Source organism: Gossypium arboreum, chromosome 4, assembly GCF_025698485.1.
Source record: "Gossypium arboreum isolate Shixiya-1 chromosome 4, ASM2569848v2, whole genome shotgun sequence".
Classification (NCBI taxonomy): domain Eukaryota; kingdom Viridiplantae; phylum Streptophyta; class Magnoliopsida; order Malvales; family Malvaceae; genus Gossypium; species Gossypium arboreum.
This window is the reverse complement of record NC_069073.1, coordinates 16,256,065-16,271,758: the sequence shown is the minus strand read 5'-3', so window position 1 is coordinate 16,271,758 and position 15,694 is coordinate 16,256,065. Positions and strand designations below refer to the sequence as shown.

Here is a 15,694-nt window from a genome sequence, read left to right as displayed (position 1 = left end):
TAGTACTACTAATTATTTGACTTGGGAAAATTTTCTTAAGGTTTTTAAGAGAAAGTTTATGGGCGAGCAGTATATTGAGGCTCGTAAGCATGAGTTCTTGGATTTGGTTTAGGGTGATTTATCAGTGGCTAATTATGAGGCAGAGTTCATCCGACTTTGTCAGTACGCACCTGAGATGATTCCTTCTGAAAAGGACCATTGTAAGAGGTTCCGATTTGGGCTTAATCGCTAAATTAGATTTTATTTAGTAGCACAAAAAGCAAAGGTGTTTGATGAGTTAATGGAGAAAGCTAAAGCAGTTGAGGAGACTTTAGTTGAGCTGGCTCGTTCTATGGTTACTGAATCTGGTAAGAGGACTTCTGATGGTGCATCTGGCCTACCGCCTAAGAGAAGGCGTGATAGTCATAGTTCTGGTAGGGGAGCGAGATGTGGGTCTCGACCGAGTCAGTCTAGGCAGCAAAGCAGTGTTATGGTTAGTGCTAGTGGTTCGACGGGTGATTCTAGATGGCCACTTTGTGCACATTGTGAGTGTAGGCATTCTGGTGAATGTCATAAGTTGACAGATGGTTTTTTTAAGTGTGGTTCAAAGTAATATTTTCTGAGGGATTGCCCAAATAAGGATATTGCCCTGTTTACACTTTTTGTTCAAAATTTCATAAAAATTTCAATTTAATCTAGAATTGATCCCGATTTGTTTTAAATGATCTGTAAGCTCGAATTAAGTCCCAAATTGATTGAAAAGCAAGAAAATTATTGATGACGAATTATTTTGATTATGTTTAAATAAATTATGAAAAATGTTAAAGTTTTATAATTGTAACACCTTATAGCTCGGGTTGGTGACCGGATCGGTTATAGGGTGTTATAGAAATGCAATAGAAATCTTCTTTTATTGTCATCTATTATTCTTGTGTTGTTTACATTATTATTATTATTATTATTATTATTATTATTATTATTATTATTATTATTATTATTTCATAACAATTTTTGGTAATTCAACTTTTAAGGCTCAAATTGGTACTAAAGAATTTTTTTTAAATTAGGTATCTAAACTTAGCCTCAATGTTTAATTTGGCTAAATTAGGCATATGTGTTGTTTTTAAAAAATATTTGAGTGATTAGGTTGATATTTGGGATATTTATTGAGAATAGACCAATTTTGGAGGGAGAAGGCAAAAACCCATCCAATTGGACGCGCTTTCAATCACCTTATGATATTTTTGATAAATCATCACATTTGCTTAGATAGTTAAATGTTATTGTTTTTATCCTTGAGTTCGAGGTTTAATTCCTTTACTACTAACATTTATACTTTCTATTTCATGATACTTCAAGCTTTTTTTTTTATTTTTAATTAATATTTTAAACATAATAACTCTTTTGGTTAGATGGTTAGATAATTACAAAAACATCATTGAGCCCCAAGTTTAATTATTTTTATAAGCATATGAATAGGGGTCGTGCTACCCAGCACAGCCCGGTCCGAAGGCCCGCCCGAAAAATAGGAGGTTTGAGTAAAAATATAGGCCCGAAATATGAGTTTGGGCAAAAAAATAGGCTGGGCCTCGGGTAAAACTCGAGTCTGGCCCGACCCGAATTATATACTAAATATATATTTTTTAATTTTTAATTATATTTACATTTTATTTTCAATTTTAATATAACCACTTTTTATTATATTTTCAATTTGTGTATTGTTTTAAGAATTGTTTGTCTCATTTTTTATTTGTTTCTTGTTTTAATAATTGTTTTATGTTTTTAAATGTATTTGATTTATTATATTTTAAATTTTTTATTTAATTTAATGAAATAAGCTAAAAAAATTAATATGGGTCGAGCTGTGCTCTGCTTAACAATTTTATTTTGGGCCAGCTTGGACAATTTTTAGGCCCACATTTAGGGTCGGGCTGGGTCCAAGCCTAGAAAATGAGACTAAAATTTTGTCTAGACCCACCGCCCATGCACACCTCTACATATGAATGTATTTTTTTATTTCATATTGTTTCAAGTTTTATATTTTTAATTAATTTTTTAGTTAATAAATATATTAATTTCAAGTTTTATTTTAATTAATTTTTTAACTAATAATTCTTTTATTTATAAAATCAAATAATTATTGTAAATATCATCATTTTTAGTATTATATATTTTTGTGTGTATTTGAAATATTTCATGTATAAACATATTGATATTTAAATTAATTAATTGAGATTTATATTTACCAAAAATAATGATATTTATCAAAGAAATCGACCTAATCACTCAAATATATTTTTAAAAATGACATATAAGCTTAATTTAGTCATTTAATTGAGTTCTTAAACTTGTTTTTGTCCAATTAGGTAGTTGAACTTGGTTACATAGTTTAAATTTGTTCAAATAAGAAATTTACCGTAAGTACTAATTTGGATCAAAAAGTCAATTTCAAGCATCTAATTGGACTATAATAAATTTTAAGTACCAAATTAAACCTTAAAGCCAAATTCAAATACTTAGGGTGGGTTTGGATAGACAATAGGATGCGGTGCAGTATGTTTAGCTTACTTTTTATCTCATGTTATAGTATCGCTATATGATCTAATCTCACCGCCATAGCTATTTTTACATTAATCACAAATAAACATATCACCCATCCAAACCCACCCTTATTTGATAAGCTAATTTCAGTTACTAATATATATATATATATATATATATATATATATTTGTCTCTTGAGTGCAACTTAGTAGCTCTTTTCCCTATTGAGGTCAAAATCAAATTAGATTTATTGGTTAAATTGATAATGTATATAATTGAAATTAGGCAAAAATAGGTAAAAAAATTCAAAATTATAATTTTTTTTAATTATTTTTAATTTTATGATTTTAAAATTAATACTTTATTCCTTTAGAATTTTAAAGTAATTAAACCTTCCATTCACAACATGAAAATAGAAAGTTGAGCTAATTCTTATAACATTCTCTTTTAACTTTCGATATTTTATAAATCTCAAAACTATATTTAAATTATGGTTTAATGTGTAATTTTAATTTTATGTAATTTTATACATGAAATTTTGATGTGTAATTTTAATTTTGTGTAATTTTATACATGAAATTTTGATTTGATCTATTTCTTGTAAATTATTAACACGATTATTGATATAACATCATTTTATGTTTATATATTACATACATAAATAATTATATTTATCTAATATAAAAATAAATTAATTTATTTATTTCATTAAATATGTATGATTAAATTAAAATTAAATTTTAAGTATATATTTAAATCACAATTAAAATTTAAGGTATATAAAAATTTTATATACAATTATACATTAAATAAAAGTTGAGGTTATAATCCAAACAATTTTTATATACAATTTTACAAAGTTCACGTTATAATCCAAACAACATGAATTCCAGTGGAAGAGTAGAAGGTTAAATATGTAAAGGAATAAAACCTTCTTATACATACATGCAAATAAAGAAATGTGTTATTCTTACTGCTTAATCCACGTCGTTTAGATGGCAGTTTTCTGGCGGGCATGCTGTGTTTAAACAGAGCTATAAGGTTATAACTATAAAGTAGCAATCAGACACTTTCGGTTTTGCTCAGAACTCTCAAGAAAAGAAAAGAAAAGAAAAGAAAGTGTTGGAATCTATCAGAGACCTGGTAACTGATGCCAACTTCGACTGCGCCGCAACTGGATGTTCTCTCCAAGCCATGGATTCCAGCCGCGTTGCCATGCTCTCTCTTCTTCTTCGCCCCGACGGCTTTGAGCATTACCGCTGTGACCGCAACATTTCCATGGGGATAAACCTCGCTAACATGGCTAGGATGCTACGTTGTGCATCTGATGATGATATTGTCACCATTAATGGTGATGATGGCAGCGATACTATCACCTCTATCTTTGAAAGCTCCTGTAACTACTTTTCTTTTTGCTATTGCCTTTGAAAGAATTCTTGGGTTTGTTGGAGGGTTTGCTAAGAAAATCAAGAAAAAGAAAATTTTTTCATGGGATCAATAGCAAACTTTAGGGCAATAGGATTCTTTATGTTAAAGTTTTGAGGATTGCTTTGCTGGTTCTTCTTTTCATAGTTTTGATAGTTACTTGTTTTTGGGTAGTCAATGAGAATGAAACCTTTTAACCAAGAAAATTAGATTTTTCCTGGCTCTTTTTACAGCACGTTCTAGGACAACGTTCTTTCCCTGATTTTAGTTTATAGGTCTTACTTGTTGATTGCTGGTTCATCTTTCATGGTTTTACAGCTCAAGAAAAGATTTCTGATTATGAGATGAAGCTGATGCACATTAGTAGTGAGAACCTTGAGATCCCAGAAGCTGGATACGAGGCTATTGTTAAGATGCCAGCATCTGTGTTTGCTCGAATTTGCAAGGATTTAGGCACCATTGGAGATACTGGTACTGAGTTGAAAACTGCATGTTTCATTGTCTGAATTCTGAGTTTGGGTTTAATGGTTGATGCTTTAATATGCAGTCATGATATCTGTGACAAAAGAAGGGATCCAATTCTTCACTAGAGGTGATATTGGGACTGCAAATATCTTTTGCAGGAAAACCACACCAGTAGCTAAGGTAACATTTATCTATAAGATGGAATAGGCTTTAGAATTTGGGAAGCTGATGGCTGTTTAATGTATTAGCAGGAGGAAGAAGCTATTTCTATAGAGATGGAGAAGCAAGTTTCGCTGACCTTGGCATTGAGGTACCTGATTTCCTTCACGAAGGCAACCCCATTAGCCAAGCAAGTGACGATTAGTATGTCGTATGAGCAGCCAATTGTAGTAGAGTACAAGATGGAAATCATGGGTCACATTAGGTTTTACTTGGTTCCCAAGGTTGAAGAAGAAGTGACTGTACCTCTGGAGAATGTGGCTGAAGCGGACACCAAAAGTAAACCAGATGTCAAGCCTGAAGTGGAGGAAAAGCCTAAGGAGGTGATCGAAATCGAAGAGGGATGTGAACTAAAGGCAGAGACAAAACTGAAGCCGGAGAAGAATGATATTGATGATCAAAGTGAGCCGAAGTTGGGGACCAAGCCTAAAGAGGGTAGAATTAATGAAACTATGCTTCAAGTGGAAGATAAGACAGAGGTTGAAGTTATGGATGTTGAGTAACTGCATTATCCCTACATTGCATAACATAACTTTTTTCTTGTATAATCTCTGGCCGATGTCTGAATTTAGGATGTGAATATGTTAGGAAATGATGCCATGCTTAGTGATGACATGCGTGGACCTTTAAACATGAGCAATTACCAACAATAGGACTTTGGTTTTTTTTGCATCTCTGATCAATGGGGTTTAGAATGATGTTTCCTTGTTGATGTGCATGATGCTTGGAAGCTTTGACTTGGGCAAATATTGTCAATAGTTTGTTATAGTTTGTGAATGAAAGGATATCTGGAAATTTGGAGGATTCTTGTCATTCTTAAAGTGTTGCATGAATCTATCCTGATGACCATATTCAACATGAATATTTGCTGAACAAAGTCAATACCATGACTAATTAAAATTAAAGGAGTTAAATCACATAATCATACATCAATAATTACCAGCATATGAAAAAGACTACTCATGCAATAAAGTGGTAAACTAATGTGTTTCCTTCATTAATTAATAAAAAATATTAGCAATGTTTTGATAACAAATGGACTGTGTGTCAATTCTACAGACTTTTCCGTTTAAAAGGAAATGAAGATATTCCTCTACAACCCCAAGCTGGGAATGATAGAGACCGATCAGTCACTTCTGGGAGTCCTCTAATTTGTTTTCATAATCCAGCTGATGTTTCTGATATATATCTATGTATATATGATATATAAAACCTAATTTTCCAGGCTTACAGGGAAAATTTTGAATCTATAGTGCAAATCCATGGCACCACAGGCTTCTACACAGCCAGAACTGCTTCTTGAGCTTTACCGTTGTCCTTGCAATAAAATAAGAAAAATTGCACGTATGTATTGTGATCCCGGGATGTTGCCTCATTTGCTTCGTTTCTTGGCTTCACTGTAGAGTATTACACCAAAGACAGTGAGTGTATAACCAAGCATTCCGGTAACGGAGACTGGATTTCTAAAAATTAAGATGGAAACCACCACAGCCACAGCTCCTTTTGCATTCCCTAGAACCTGCAAGAGTAACCATTTCAGTATCTCAAAGATAAAATTAATGCATGTCTAAATGTCTGCATGATCATGCAAGATTTATTTCATATATAGGACCAAAAGATAGATTTATTTCCTGTTCATATCAGTTTGTAGAATTCAAACCTTCATAATGATAAGATCATCTTTCTATTAGAGAATACCCTTATTAGTAAAATGTACAAAGGGAAATGTGTACATAAGAAAAGACAGACAAAAGAATAATTAACCATATGGTATAATGGTCATTCCTATTAAAAATTTATAAAGCCGTGCCAATTTCTTTAAACAGCCAAAAAGAGGATTCATTTCATAATCATAGGAGTTCGTGGAATTAAAATACTATTATCATAGGATACGTTTCATTTTTCCTTTGAAAGAGAATGCAACATTTACGTGGCAAGTTCCTAAAAGCCAAAATATTAGGGGAAAATGTTGAGTAAAGTCTGTTACAAGTATCACGCATGTCATACCTGCAAAGTCAGGGCACTGGTGTGTTTTGTGACCAAAAAGTTGGTCAAATTCACAAAATATGCTAGTGCTGAATTGAATAATAGATACCAAATGATCTTGATGTCATCTCTAGCAAGGGCAAGGGTAATGGCAACCACATTTTCTTCCATAATAAGCGTTGCGGGAAGTAGAAATACGACAGCCATTGGAGCCATGTAGAGGAGGAGGTTCATGGAATTCAGCTTCTCTCTAAGATAAAATAACAATAATTTTTTCACAAACTTTTCTACTCTAGAACTAACATAAATTAAGCCATGCAAAACAAAGCAGGAGCAAAAGGCATAAACATTCCTAACCCTTCAGAAGAAAGCAAAATCCCTTGTAAAACTGTCTTAAGAGCCCTTGCAGCCGTAGCTGAGATGCACATGATAAAACCAAATAGGTTGAAACTTGGTTCACCCTATGGTCATGTAAGAAAAATGAAAAATAACAATAAGAAGGCAGGTAAATCAAATGAAATATTATAAAGATAAAATGAGGAAACTTGAAGGATTTCAAATCAATAGATGGGCAAAATTCAATGCTACACCCTTCTAAGTAGCACAATTGAAACATACAATATGGAAAATGCCAGAGAAAAAGCAGAGGAGGAAAAAGAGATGCATTGATGAATCATAAACAATAAGTTCATGAGTTAATTATCTATATGAAACCAACATAAAAGAATAGATAACCCACAAAGGGGACGGGATCCAGTTACACTAGTGTAAAACTAAAGTAGTTTTACACCTTTTTATATCTCTTCGTATGATTAATATTTTAACAATCCAACCGTTGAATTTATCGTTGAAATTGTAATTGTCATGCATGTAAATTTTCAAACTGATCAGATATCTTCATCATATTGATCTAAAATACTACACATAAATATCTATTAAATGGTTGAAAGATTTTTACCTAAAACAAATCCTTATAAATTTTTAATTTGCATCAAATTTGACATATGAATGGAGGTTGGATCTTAAAATATTGATTGTACAAAAAGATACAAAAGGGTGCACCGGTGTAAATGGATCCCTCTCCATCCACAAATTATGATCATTATTATTTAAAAACCCTCCAAATTAAGATAAGAAACAGGGTATTTCAATTCCATTTTTCAGCAGCTGAAAAGAGCTAGAAGCAAATCCTTCAATTCATAATTCTAAGTTCAAAGTACTGCAATCTACAACAATTAATGGATTCTTTAGGCTACATGATGGTCACAAAATTGAAATGAGACTCAAGAACCCATTTATTTACAACAATACAACACTTTGAACCATTATCCAACAAAAAAAAAGGAGCAAATCAACACTAATTTGAACAAAAATAAAAGAAACCAGTTTCCACATTCCAAAAAGATTATCAACAGATCCCTAAAATAAGCTACCAATTTCATTAACTACTCTATCATCACTTATATTATATAAAACCAACAAAGTTAAGCCAAACCCATTTCCAGTAAAAGCAAAAGAAAAGGGTAAACAATTTCATATTCCAAGAAAAACAAGCAAAATACATACCCCACTGGCAATGATAACCCCAGCAACAACAGGAACAAGGGTAAGATAAGTAAGCCATGCCTCCCTCTTTAATGTCATCAAGTAAGCAAATACCGCCGTAAAAAATGGCGTCGTAGCACCAACAGCCTGATTAAAGCTAACCGGAAGGAACCTCAAAGAAATATTCCCAAACACCACCGACACACAAAATACCAAACTCAACGCCGAAATCTTGAAGAATTGGACCCTAGATCGAATGGTCTGCATGGGGACCATCTTCATCCATGCAATTGCGATGTAGCTTAACAATGAACAAGCTGTCATGTGACACATGGTTAAGAAGATGGGGTATCTGAAACCATAATTGCTTAGTAAATATTTGTTTAACAACAATACACCAATGTTGGAGGAGTACCAGGCTGTTACTAGCCCGATTGTGAACAATTTGGAGTTGGTTTTCATGGTCTTCTTTGGTGTTTTGAAGATCTGGGTATCTGGGATTAAAAAAAGGAGAAAGAAAACGGGATTAACTTGAAATCTGTTAAACAATGGGTCTTTTTCTTGGAAACAAAGGGATTTTTTTTTATTTTTTATTTTTTATTTTGGAATGATGGGATTGAATTAGCTTCTATGGATTTAATTGAAGTTTCTCTTTAGAAAATCAAGGATCCCCATTTCCAAAATGGCAGAAAATCTAGAAATGTTACCTTAAAAAAGAGTTTTTATTTTTTTTAAAAAGAAAGCTTTTCAGTTTTGAGGAACACCAAATGGAAAGAATGTGGCTCTCTCTACAGATTTTTCTGAAGAAAGGACTAAAGAGAGAGGAAGAAATGGGATATAAAAGCTTGTGTGTTTCTGTGTTTCTTTTTGAATTTTTCCTAATGTTATTTATTTAGGGCCTTATGGAAGAGGACAAGGTGGGTTTACCAATTAATTAATTGAGACTCATTAGTTTATTCGTTTGGGTTTATTAGAAATATGTTAGCTCAATTTTAGATACAAAATTCAATAGAAATGAATTGTTTCTTTCTTTTAATTAAGAGTGAAGAGTTTAGCAAAAAATTATCATTTTAATAAATAAAGAAAATCAAAGTAATTTTATAAAGATTCCCCTCTGAGTCGAGCTCGATTAGCCCCTAGCTAAAAACCTAGCAGAAGACCAAAGATGACAATAGATTCCCAAAAAATGAATGATTATCCAAAATCTTCAAATTTAAGTAAAAATCCTTGAGAAAAGAAAATATGTGTAAACAAAATGCTAATTGTCTTATTTCATACACCATCCTAAACAAACCAAAAATAAACACCAAACATGTTGAATAAGTTTATCAGAACAAAGTGAAAAGGCAGAGTCACTCAAGTAGTCAATCACAAGCCGTCCGGCATCGAGACAGCTGCAAACAAAGAAGAAAATGCAAAATTAGGAGATAGTAAACAAGCATTAGTAGCTACAATAGTATGTCACAAGGACGATTTATCACACTCTAAAACGAGATTAATATCACTATATAAACAATTTGAACAAATGTTTTAAGGCGAGGTGCAAGGATCTAGACAAGAATTAGGCTAAAAGATGACAGATTGTGTCAACCATAGCAATGATCAAACGTTTGAATAATTACAGATGTAGTCATTATAAAAGTTGCAGTTGTTCACATGCCTAGACTTCAACACAAATTCACAGCAAAAATTGTAACAGACACACAAAAAGGACATAACAATGAATACAGAAGGCAATTAATGTACAAAAATTAGCTTGTCCGTCAAGCAGCTAATCTTCAAACAGAAAGTTGCAATCATTAAACTGAAGAAGATTCATCACATACAAACAAACAAATCCCGGTTCAACCAAAGAAAGTGGCAAACTCGTAAATCCACAAAACAAATAAGATAGAACATAAACTGTGAAGCCAAGATTACCTTAGATATTGCTAGGGTACATGAAGACTCTGACTAGATCTCCCTGCAATGGAAACAAAAAGATGAAGTAAGATCTAAAACACATTGTTGAGAAATCCATTAAATAATAACAATGTAACACGCTCACCATAGATTTTGGGGGAAGGTTAGACTTGAACTTAGCACGAACAACACCACTGTTACCATGAGGTCTAGTGACCTTTCCCCAAATGCAGCGATAGTGTGAGCCATTCTTCTTCACCTTAGCTTTGTATATATAAGCCATGCGCTTTCCTGCATACCAAGCTACTTCCTCCTTGGTGTTAACTCGCTCAATCTGGATCAAAGAAGTATTTGGGTACTGGTTCGACTTCGACCTAACCACACCACCACCATCAAACAAATAATAAGCTTAAATCCCAAACATAAAATATAACAGCCCCCAAAATCAATGTCTAGTTCTTCAACTCAGAACATCTAAAAAAACACAACTCCAAACCCTCATTCTAAAACCTAGAAATTCAATCACCCTTTATTACCCAAACACTGATTTTAGTTCGAAAATGAAGCACTACCCAGCACCTATAGTCAATAAAAAACCTACTTCAGCAAAAAAACAAAAAGTAACTAATTTTTTGTTTCCTTCACTCAATTTCATAACAAACAAACAATACAGTTAAAACTTCAACTTTATTTTCCATTTAACAGATTAAATCAGCTAAATTTAATCCTACATTTAACTAAATATTCAATTTCCGTAAAAAGAGTTTCCTCTAATTCCTAAAACTAAAAGCCCAGCTTTAAACCAACAACAATAAAACAGTTAATTTTTTTTGGAAAAGTCTTACTACCTTTTGTAACCCAAGATTGTTCCTCTTACATAGAGTCTGCCAAAAAAAAAAGTGAGTGAGTAAAATCCAAAAGCTATATTCCGTACGTCAAACTGGGAAAATTGATAGTAAAAAGGAGGTAGGTTCAGAACGAAGAACAAGTGAAGAGATCAAAGGTTACCTGACACGCTCTCCTTGGCGTCCCTTCACCATTTCCTCCCGATTTGGACGCTGAAGCTTATTCCTTTCGAATCCTGAAAAAGGTCTAAAACCCTAATAAGATTTCCGATTTGGGGGAAATTTATATAGAGCGGCTGTAAGTTTTTAGAAATGAAGGAAATTATGAAATGAAGTTGGGCCAGTTGTCTTTTAATTCAAAGGCCTAAAAATCGAAGGTATCTGTTCATGGGCCAAGGCCTCTTGTTTACATGTTTAGATTTCTAACTATTTATCGTGGAATAGATTTTGGTTACATTATAAAATTAATAACTGTGACATTCCACACTCGACTCGAACAATGTATTTAATAGCAAGATGTTATTTTAGGTTAACAAAGTAACTCAAACACCATCCAATCATTAAATGAGTTGAAAATTTAAGTTTTAAAATTATGAAAATAGAATTAATTATGCATTTTTAAAATTAGGGTAAACAATTAAAATGGTCACTTTTATTTACTTCAGGCTAAATTTTAATCACTTAGTTTGAAATGTTACGTTTTAGCCACTTATGTTAACATGTTGTAAAATTTTAGTCATTAAGCCGTTAACAGTGTAACGGTAAGCTAACATGGCATATTAAATCATCATTTCAAACAAAAATTTTAAATTAAATTATACAATTGATCTCCATATTTTTTTTGTTTTGAGCAATTTAATTTTTTTTCTTTTATATTCTTTTAACTTACCTTTTTTTTCTTTCTTTATTTTTCATTCTCTTTTGCTTCCCCTTATTTTTTTTCTTTCTTTATTTTTCATTCTCTTCTGCTTCCCCTTATGTCTTCTTACTGTCTCCATCTCTTTTAACGTAGTTTTTCTATATTTTTTATTTGTTAAAACTTTTTTATGTTTATGAAAAAAGAAAATATTAAAGATGAAACCAAAATAAAACTTGTTTTGCATATTCTCATCCCATAATGACAAAACCTCATCGTCCATCATCGCTTTAACGAACCAATTTAGATCTCTCAATGACCTAGTCCACAAGCTCACCTCAATCGAAGACTTCGCTAGTCGTGACTTATGACAATTCACCCTTAACAAAGTTTCTCGAGCTCATTCATTTAAGCTCCTAACCAACCCCCACAACCACCTTATCTATCTTACCTACAACATTCTCGCCCTCTCAAAACTACGTTGTTTCATGGATTTTTCAAATGAGCTATACACTCTCAATGACTAAAACGACCATCATACGAAACTTACCCTCAACTTTATCCAAACTAGTTTGGTTTCATGCTTCCTTTCTCTCTTTGGTTCATTCATGCTCAGCTTCCAATTAAGCTTGCTTGGGAATATCCAAGAAGGTTTAGATCAATTTTATTGTTGGTTTCATTTTATTCATCATAAAATAAAATAAATAATATAAACGATTCTATAAATGTTTGGAAACAAAAAAAACTTGTTTTGAATATAAATAATTCAATTTATGTTTAGAATTGATTAATGATATGATTTTTATATTGATTAGTTAGATCCAATTTTAGTTTCAAAATCAAAGTTATTTTCAAATTGAAATTTGATTAAGAATGATTGATGTTTGATTTCAATGAAATTCAATTTAGGAACCATGTGAAAGAAACAATGATTTAGTTTAATTGGTGGACAAAGATTATGTTTTTGTAGAGAAGAATATGAGAAGAGAAAAAATAAAGGAGAAGAAAAGGAAAATAAAGAAAGAAAAAGAAAAAAAAATTAAATTAAATTGTTTAAAGAAATAAAAGTATAGGGGATAGTTTAACAAATGAAAAACATAGAAAAACTGTGTTAAAAGAATGGATAAGAGAGAAAAATAAATGAAGAAGGAGAAGAGAATGGAAATAAAGAAAAGAAAATGAAAGTTCAAAGGACATAAAAAAAAAGTTAAATTGCTCAAAACAAAAAAAATATATAGAGACCAATTATATAATTTAACCTACAATTTTCGTTTGAAATGATAATTTAACGTGCCACGTCAGCTTATCTTTACACCGTTAACGGCAATTAGCGCTTAGTGACTAAAATGTAATCTAAAAACAAACAAAAGTGACTATTTTAATAGTTTACCTTTAAAATTATGTTTAAAATCATTTTTATAATATGTCTTGATTCTAAGTTGTGCTCACGAGAAAGGCCATGAACTTTGGGATCAGTTTTAAAGCTTAAAAAGGCACTTCGTAGATGCAGGACACTTTTATATTGGTACATGAACTCTCCAAAAAGAGGACAAATTAAACTGAAGTGAAATAGGTTTTTCCCATTCACCCGGTCCTAATGTCTCTCTCTATTCACAATAGAAGACATAATAATATCGAATGAAAAATAGAAATAAGATTAGTAAGAGGATTCTCCCACTCATTGTGGTTAGCATACAATAAATTCACCGGTGCTGATGAATGAGCTGCCTTATTAGCTCCTTGAAGATTCCAAAGAAAAGACAAATGCTGAAAATGCACCTTAAAATGCAAACAATCTTGAATCAGCAAACAGAAATCAGAAACATCTCATCTTGGGCAAGTCAAAGAAGAAATAGTAACAAAGTAATCTGACTCCACATTTAACGAACGCAACCAAGAAAGAGCCTCCCAATTGCAAATGCTTCAAATATACAAGTATCTATCAACGAATTAACAAAACCAGTGAAGCACTTAACCACCAAACCATTCAAATCCTTCATCACATCCACAAAACAAGTAGCCTTATGTTCCTCCAATTGTACTTAAGAAAACTTGAAGGTGGCTTCAACCAAGTCGGAGATAACTTAGTAGAAACCTGCACAGAATAAAAAATTACTCCTTGAATGCTGCCAATTCTGCAAAAATGAATCAACAAACACCAAAATACTAGAAGCAGTAGTATACTGGTTCGGCCAGAGAAAGACATTTTGATGGAACCAAATGCCCCACAAAATAGCCAGGCTCCAACTAGTCAAACTCGCCTCAGTAGTTTGCTACAGAGGAATAATAAAATAGTCGATAATAAACTGCCCATGTTACATCTATGCTAGCTGCCAAACTTCCATTGCAATCGGACACTGAAAAAACACGTGGACGTAACGGAGTCATATTCACACTTCTCTCTATCAATCTAGCTTTTATCGATAAAAAGATGTGAGAAAATATAGACATCACATATATAATAAGGATATTTACATATTATTATTTACTATCATGATACCATTGCTCAAATTAAAAGTGATCTAATTTGGTTAAAGTTTTTTTGGTTAAATTTGTGTAGATACTCTAATAATTGAGTTCTAATCAAATTCTAATTAATGATTGGCTAATTAGGAATTAGAACTAATATGCCAAGTGTCGAAACCATTTTTTGAAAGGTCGACTTTTTATTTAAAAAACGAAAATGAAAATGGGAATCGCCACCGATCTTTTTTTTATGAGGTGTGATTGGGCCACCTCGTAATTTGATTATTTTAATAAGAGATTTGATTTATTAAAGCAATGTTTTTTAGTCTACGAAAATTCAGAAAATAGGTTCGGGAGTCGGTTACGTACGAGGAAGGATTAGCACCCTCGTAACGCCCAAAATTAGTACCTAGTTGATTAGTTAATATTTTAGTGTCGAAAGTTGAATTAATGTATTAAAATACGATCCTTTCTTTTGTATCATGTATTTTTTGATAAATCTCTTGAACTAATGAAAACGTGTAAAAGGACATCTTATCTCGAAGTAATAAAAAGGTCGTACCCCGTAAGTTAGGATACGACATCTCGAATCCCTAAAAATAAGTTTTCCTTTTGTTTGAATCATTTAATCGAATCTCATGTATTTTAATTTTAAAAGGATATTCGGTTATTTAAATTTAATGAAAAAATCGAGACCCCGTAAGTTAGTGTACGACCTCTTAAATCTCTAAATACGAACATTGCCTATTTTTTAAGATTTTCCCTTTTGCAATAATAACAAATGTGAAACTTCAAACGATAGGTACTTACCTTATTCGAGGGTATAGTATAAAAACAATTTATGGATAAATAAGTTTAAACGCAATTTTTGACGTGATTTCAACGAAATAAGATAAAATGGCGATGTAGAAAATGGAACGATGATATACAAATGAAACGTCGTGTTAATAAATGACAATAATATAAATTACTAATCAAACATCTCATGATACATATAACGACGATAACCACATAATATATATTATTTTAATACTAACATGAACACCCAAAATAAAATAAATAATAAAATAGATAGTAACAATAATAAGAACAATAAAATTTTGATAGTATATAAAAAAGAGGTAATAAATAAATAGATGAATAGGTAATAATAAAATAGTGATAATAATAATGAAGTCATAAATAAAATAAATAATTGATGAAAGAAAATAAAATGTTAAAAATGAAGGAATAATAAATAAACGAATACAAGGATTAAAATAATAAATAAATGAATAATATATAAATAAGTAAATGAACAAATAAATGAATAAAATAAAAGAATAATGAGTAAATAAACATGTGAATAAGTGAATAAATAAAAGAATTAAAATAAAAAGGCTTAATTGTAACTTAAGCGAAATTAAAAGGACAGATTGAATAAAATAAAATAACAAAGGGGTTAATTTGAAGCTTAAATTAAAC

At 31.5% G+C, this 15,694-nt stretch overlaps 3 protein-coding genes across 3 annotated transcripts; 1 reads left to right on the top strand and 2 right to left on the bottom strand.

Annotated features, from left to right (window-relative positions):
* Positions 1–280: 280 nt before the first annotated feature.
* Positions 281–5,133, top strand: LOC108458610 (proliferating cell nuclear antigen-like). Its single transcript, XM_017758019.1, has 5 exons — positions 281–472; positions 3,581–3,917; positions 4,265–4,417; positions 4,494–4,591; positions 4,663–5,133. Exons 1-5 carry the CDS (start codon positions 281–283, stop codon positions 5,131–5,133), a joined length of 1,251 nt encoding a protein of 416 aa, XP_017613508.1.
* Positions 5,134–5,606: 473 nt separating this feature from the next.
* On the bottom strand, positions 5,607–9,212 carry LOC108460674 (probable sugar phosphate/phosphate translocator At3g11320). The gene is made up of 5 exons (XM_053027029.1): positions 8,869–9,212; positions 8,183–8,655; positions 6,974–7,077; positions 6,638–6,866; positions 5,607–6,149 (listed from the first exon to the last, which is right to left on the bottom strand). The coding sequence occupies exons 2-5, from the start codon at positions 8,621–8,623 to the stop codon at positions 6,003–6,005; spliced, it is 921 nt and encodes a 306-aa protein (XP_052882989.1). The 5' UTR covers positions 8,624–8,655; positions 8,869–9,212; the 3' UTR covers positions 5,607–6,002.
* A 125-nt stretch (positions 9,213–9,337) lies between these two features.
* Positions 9,338–11,240, bottom strand: LOC108460676 (60S ribosomal protein L35a-1-like). Its single transcript, XM_017760263.2, has 5 exons — positions 11,072–11,240; positions 10,912–10,947; positions 10,209–10,437; positions 10,082–10,124; positions 9,338–9,555 (listed from the first exon to the last, which is right to left on the bottom strand). Exons 1-4 carry the CDS (start codon positions 11,101–11,103, stop codon positions 10,083–10,085), a joined length of 339 nt encoding a protein of 112 aa, XP_017615752.1. The 5' UTR covers positions 11,104–11,240; the 3' UTR covers positions 9,338–9,555; position 10,082.
* Positions 11,241–15,694: the final 4,454 nt, after the last annotated feature.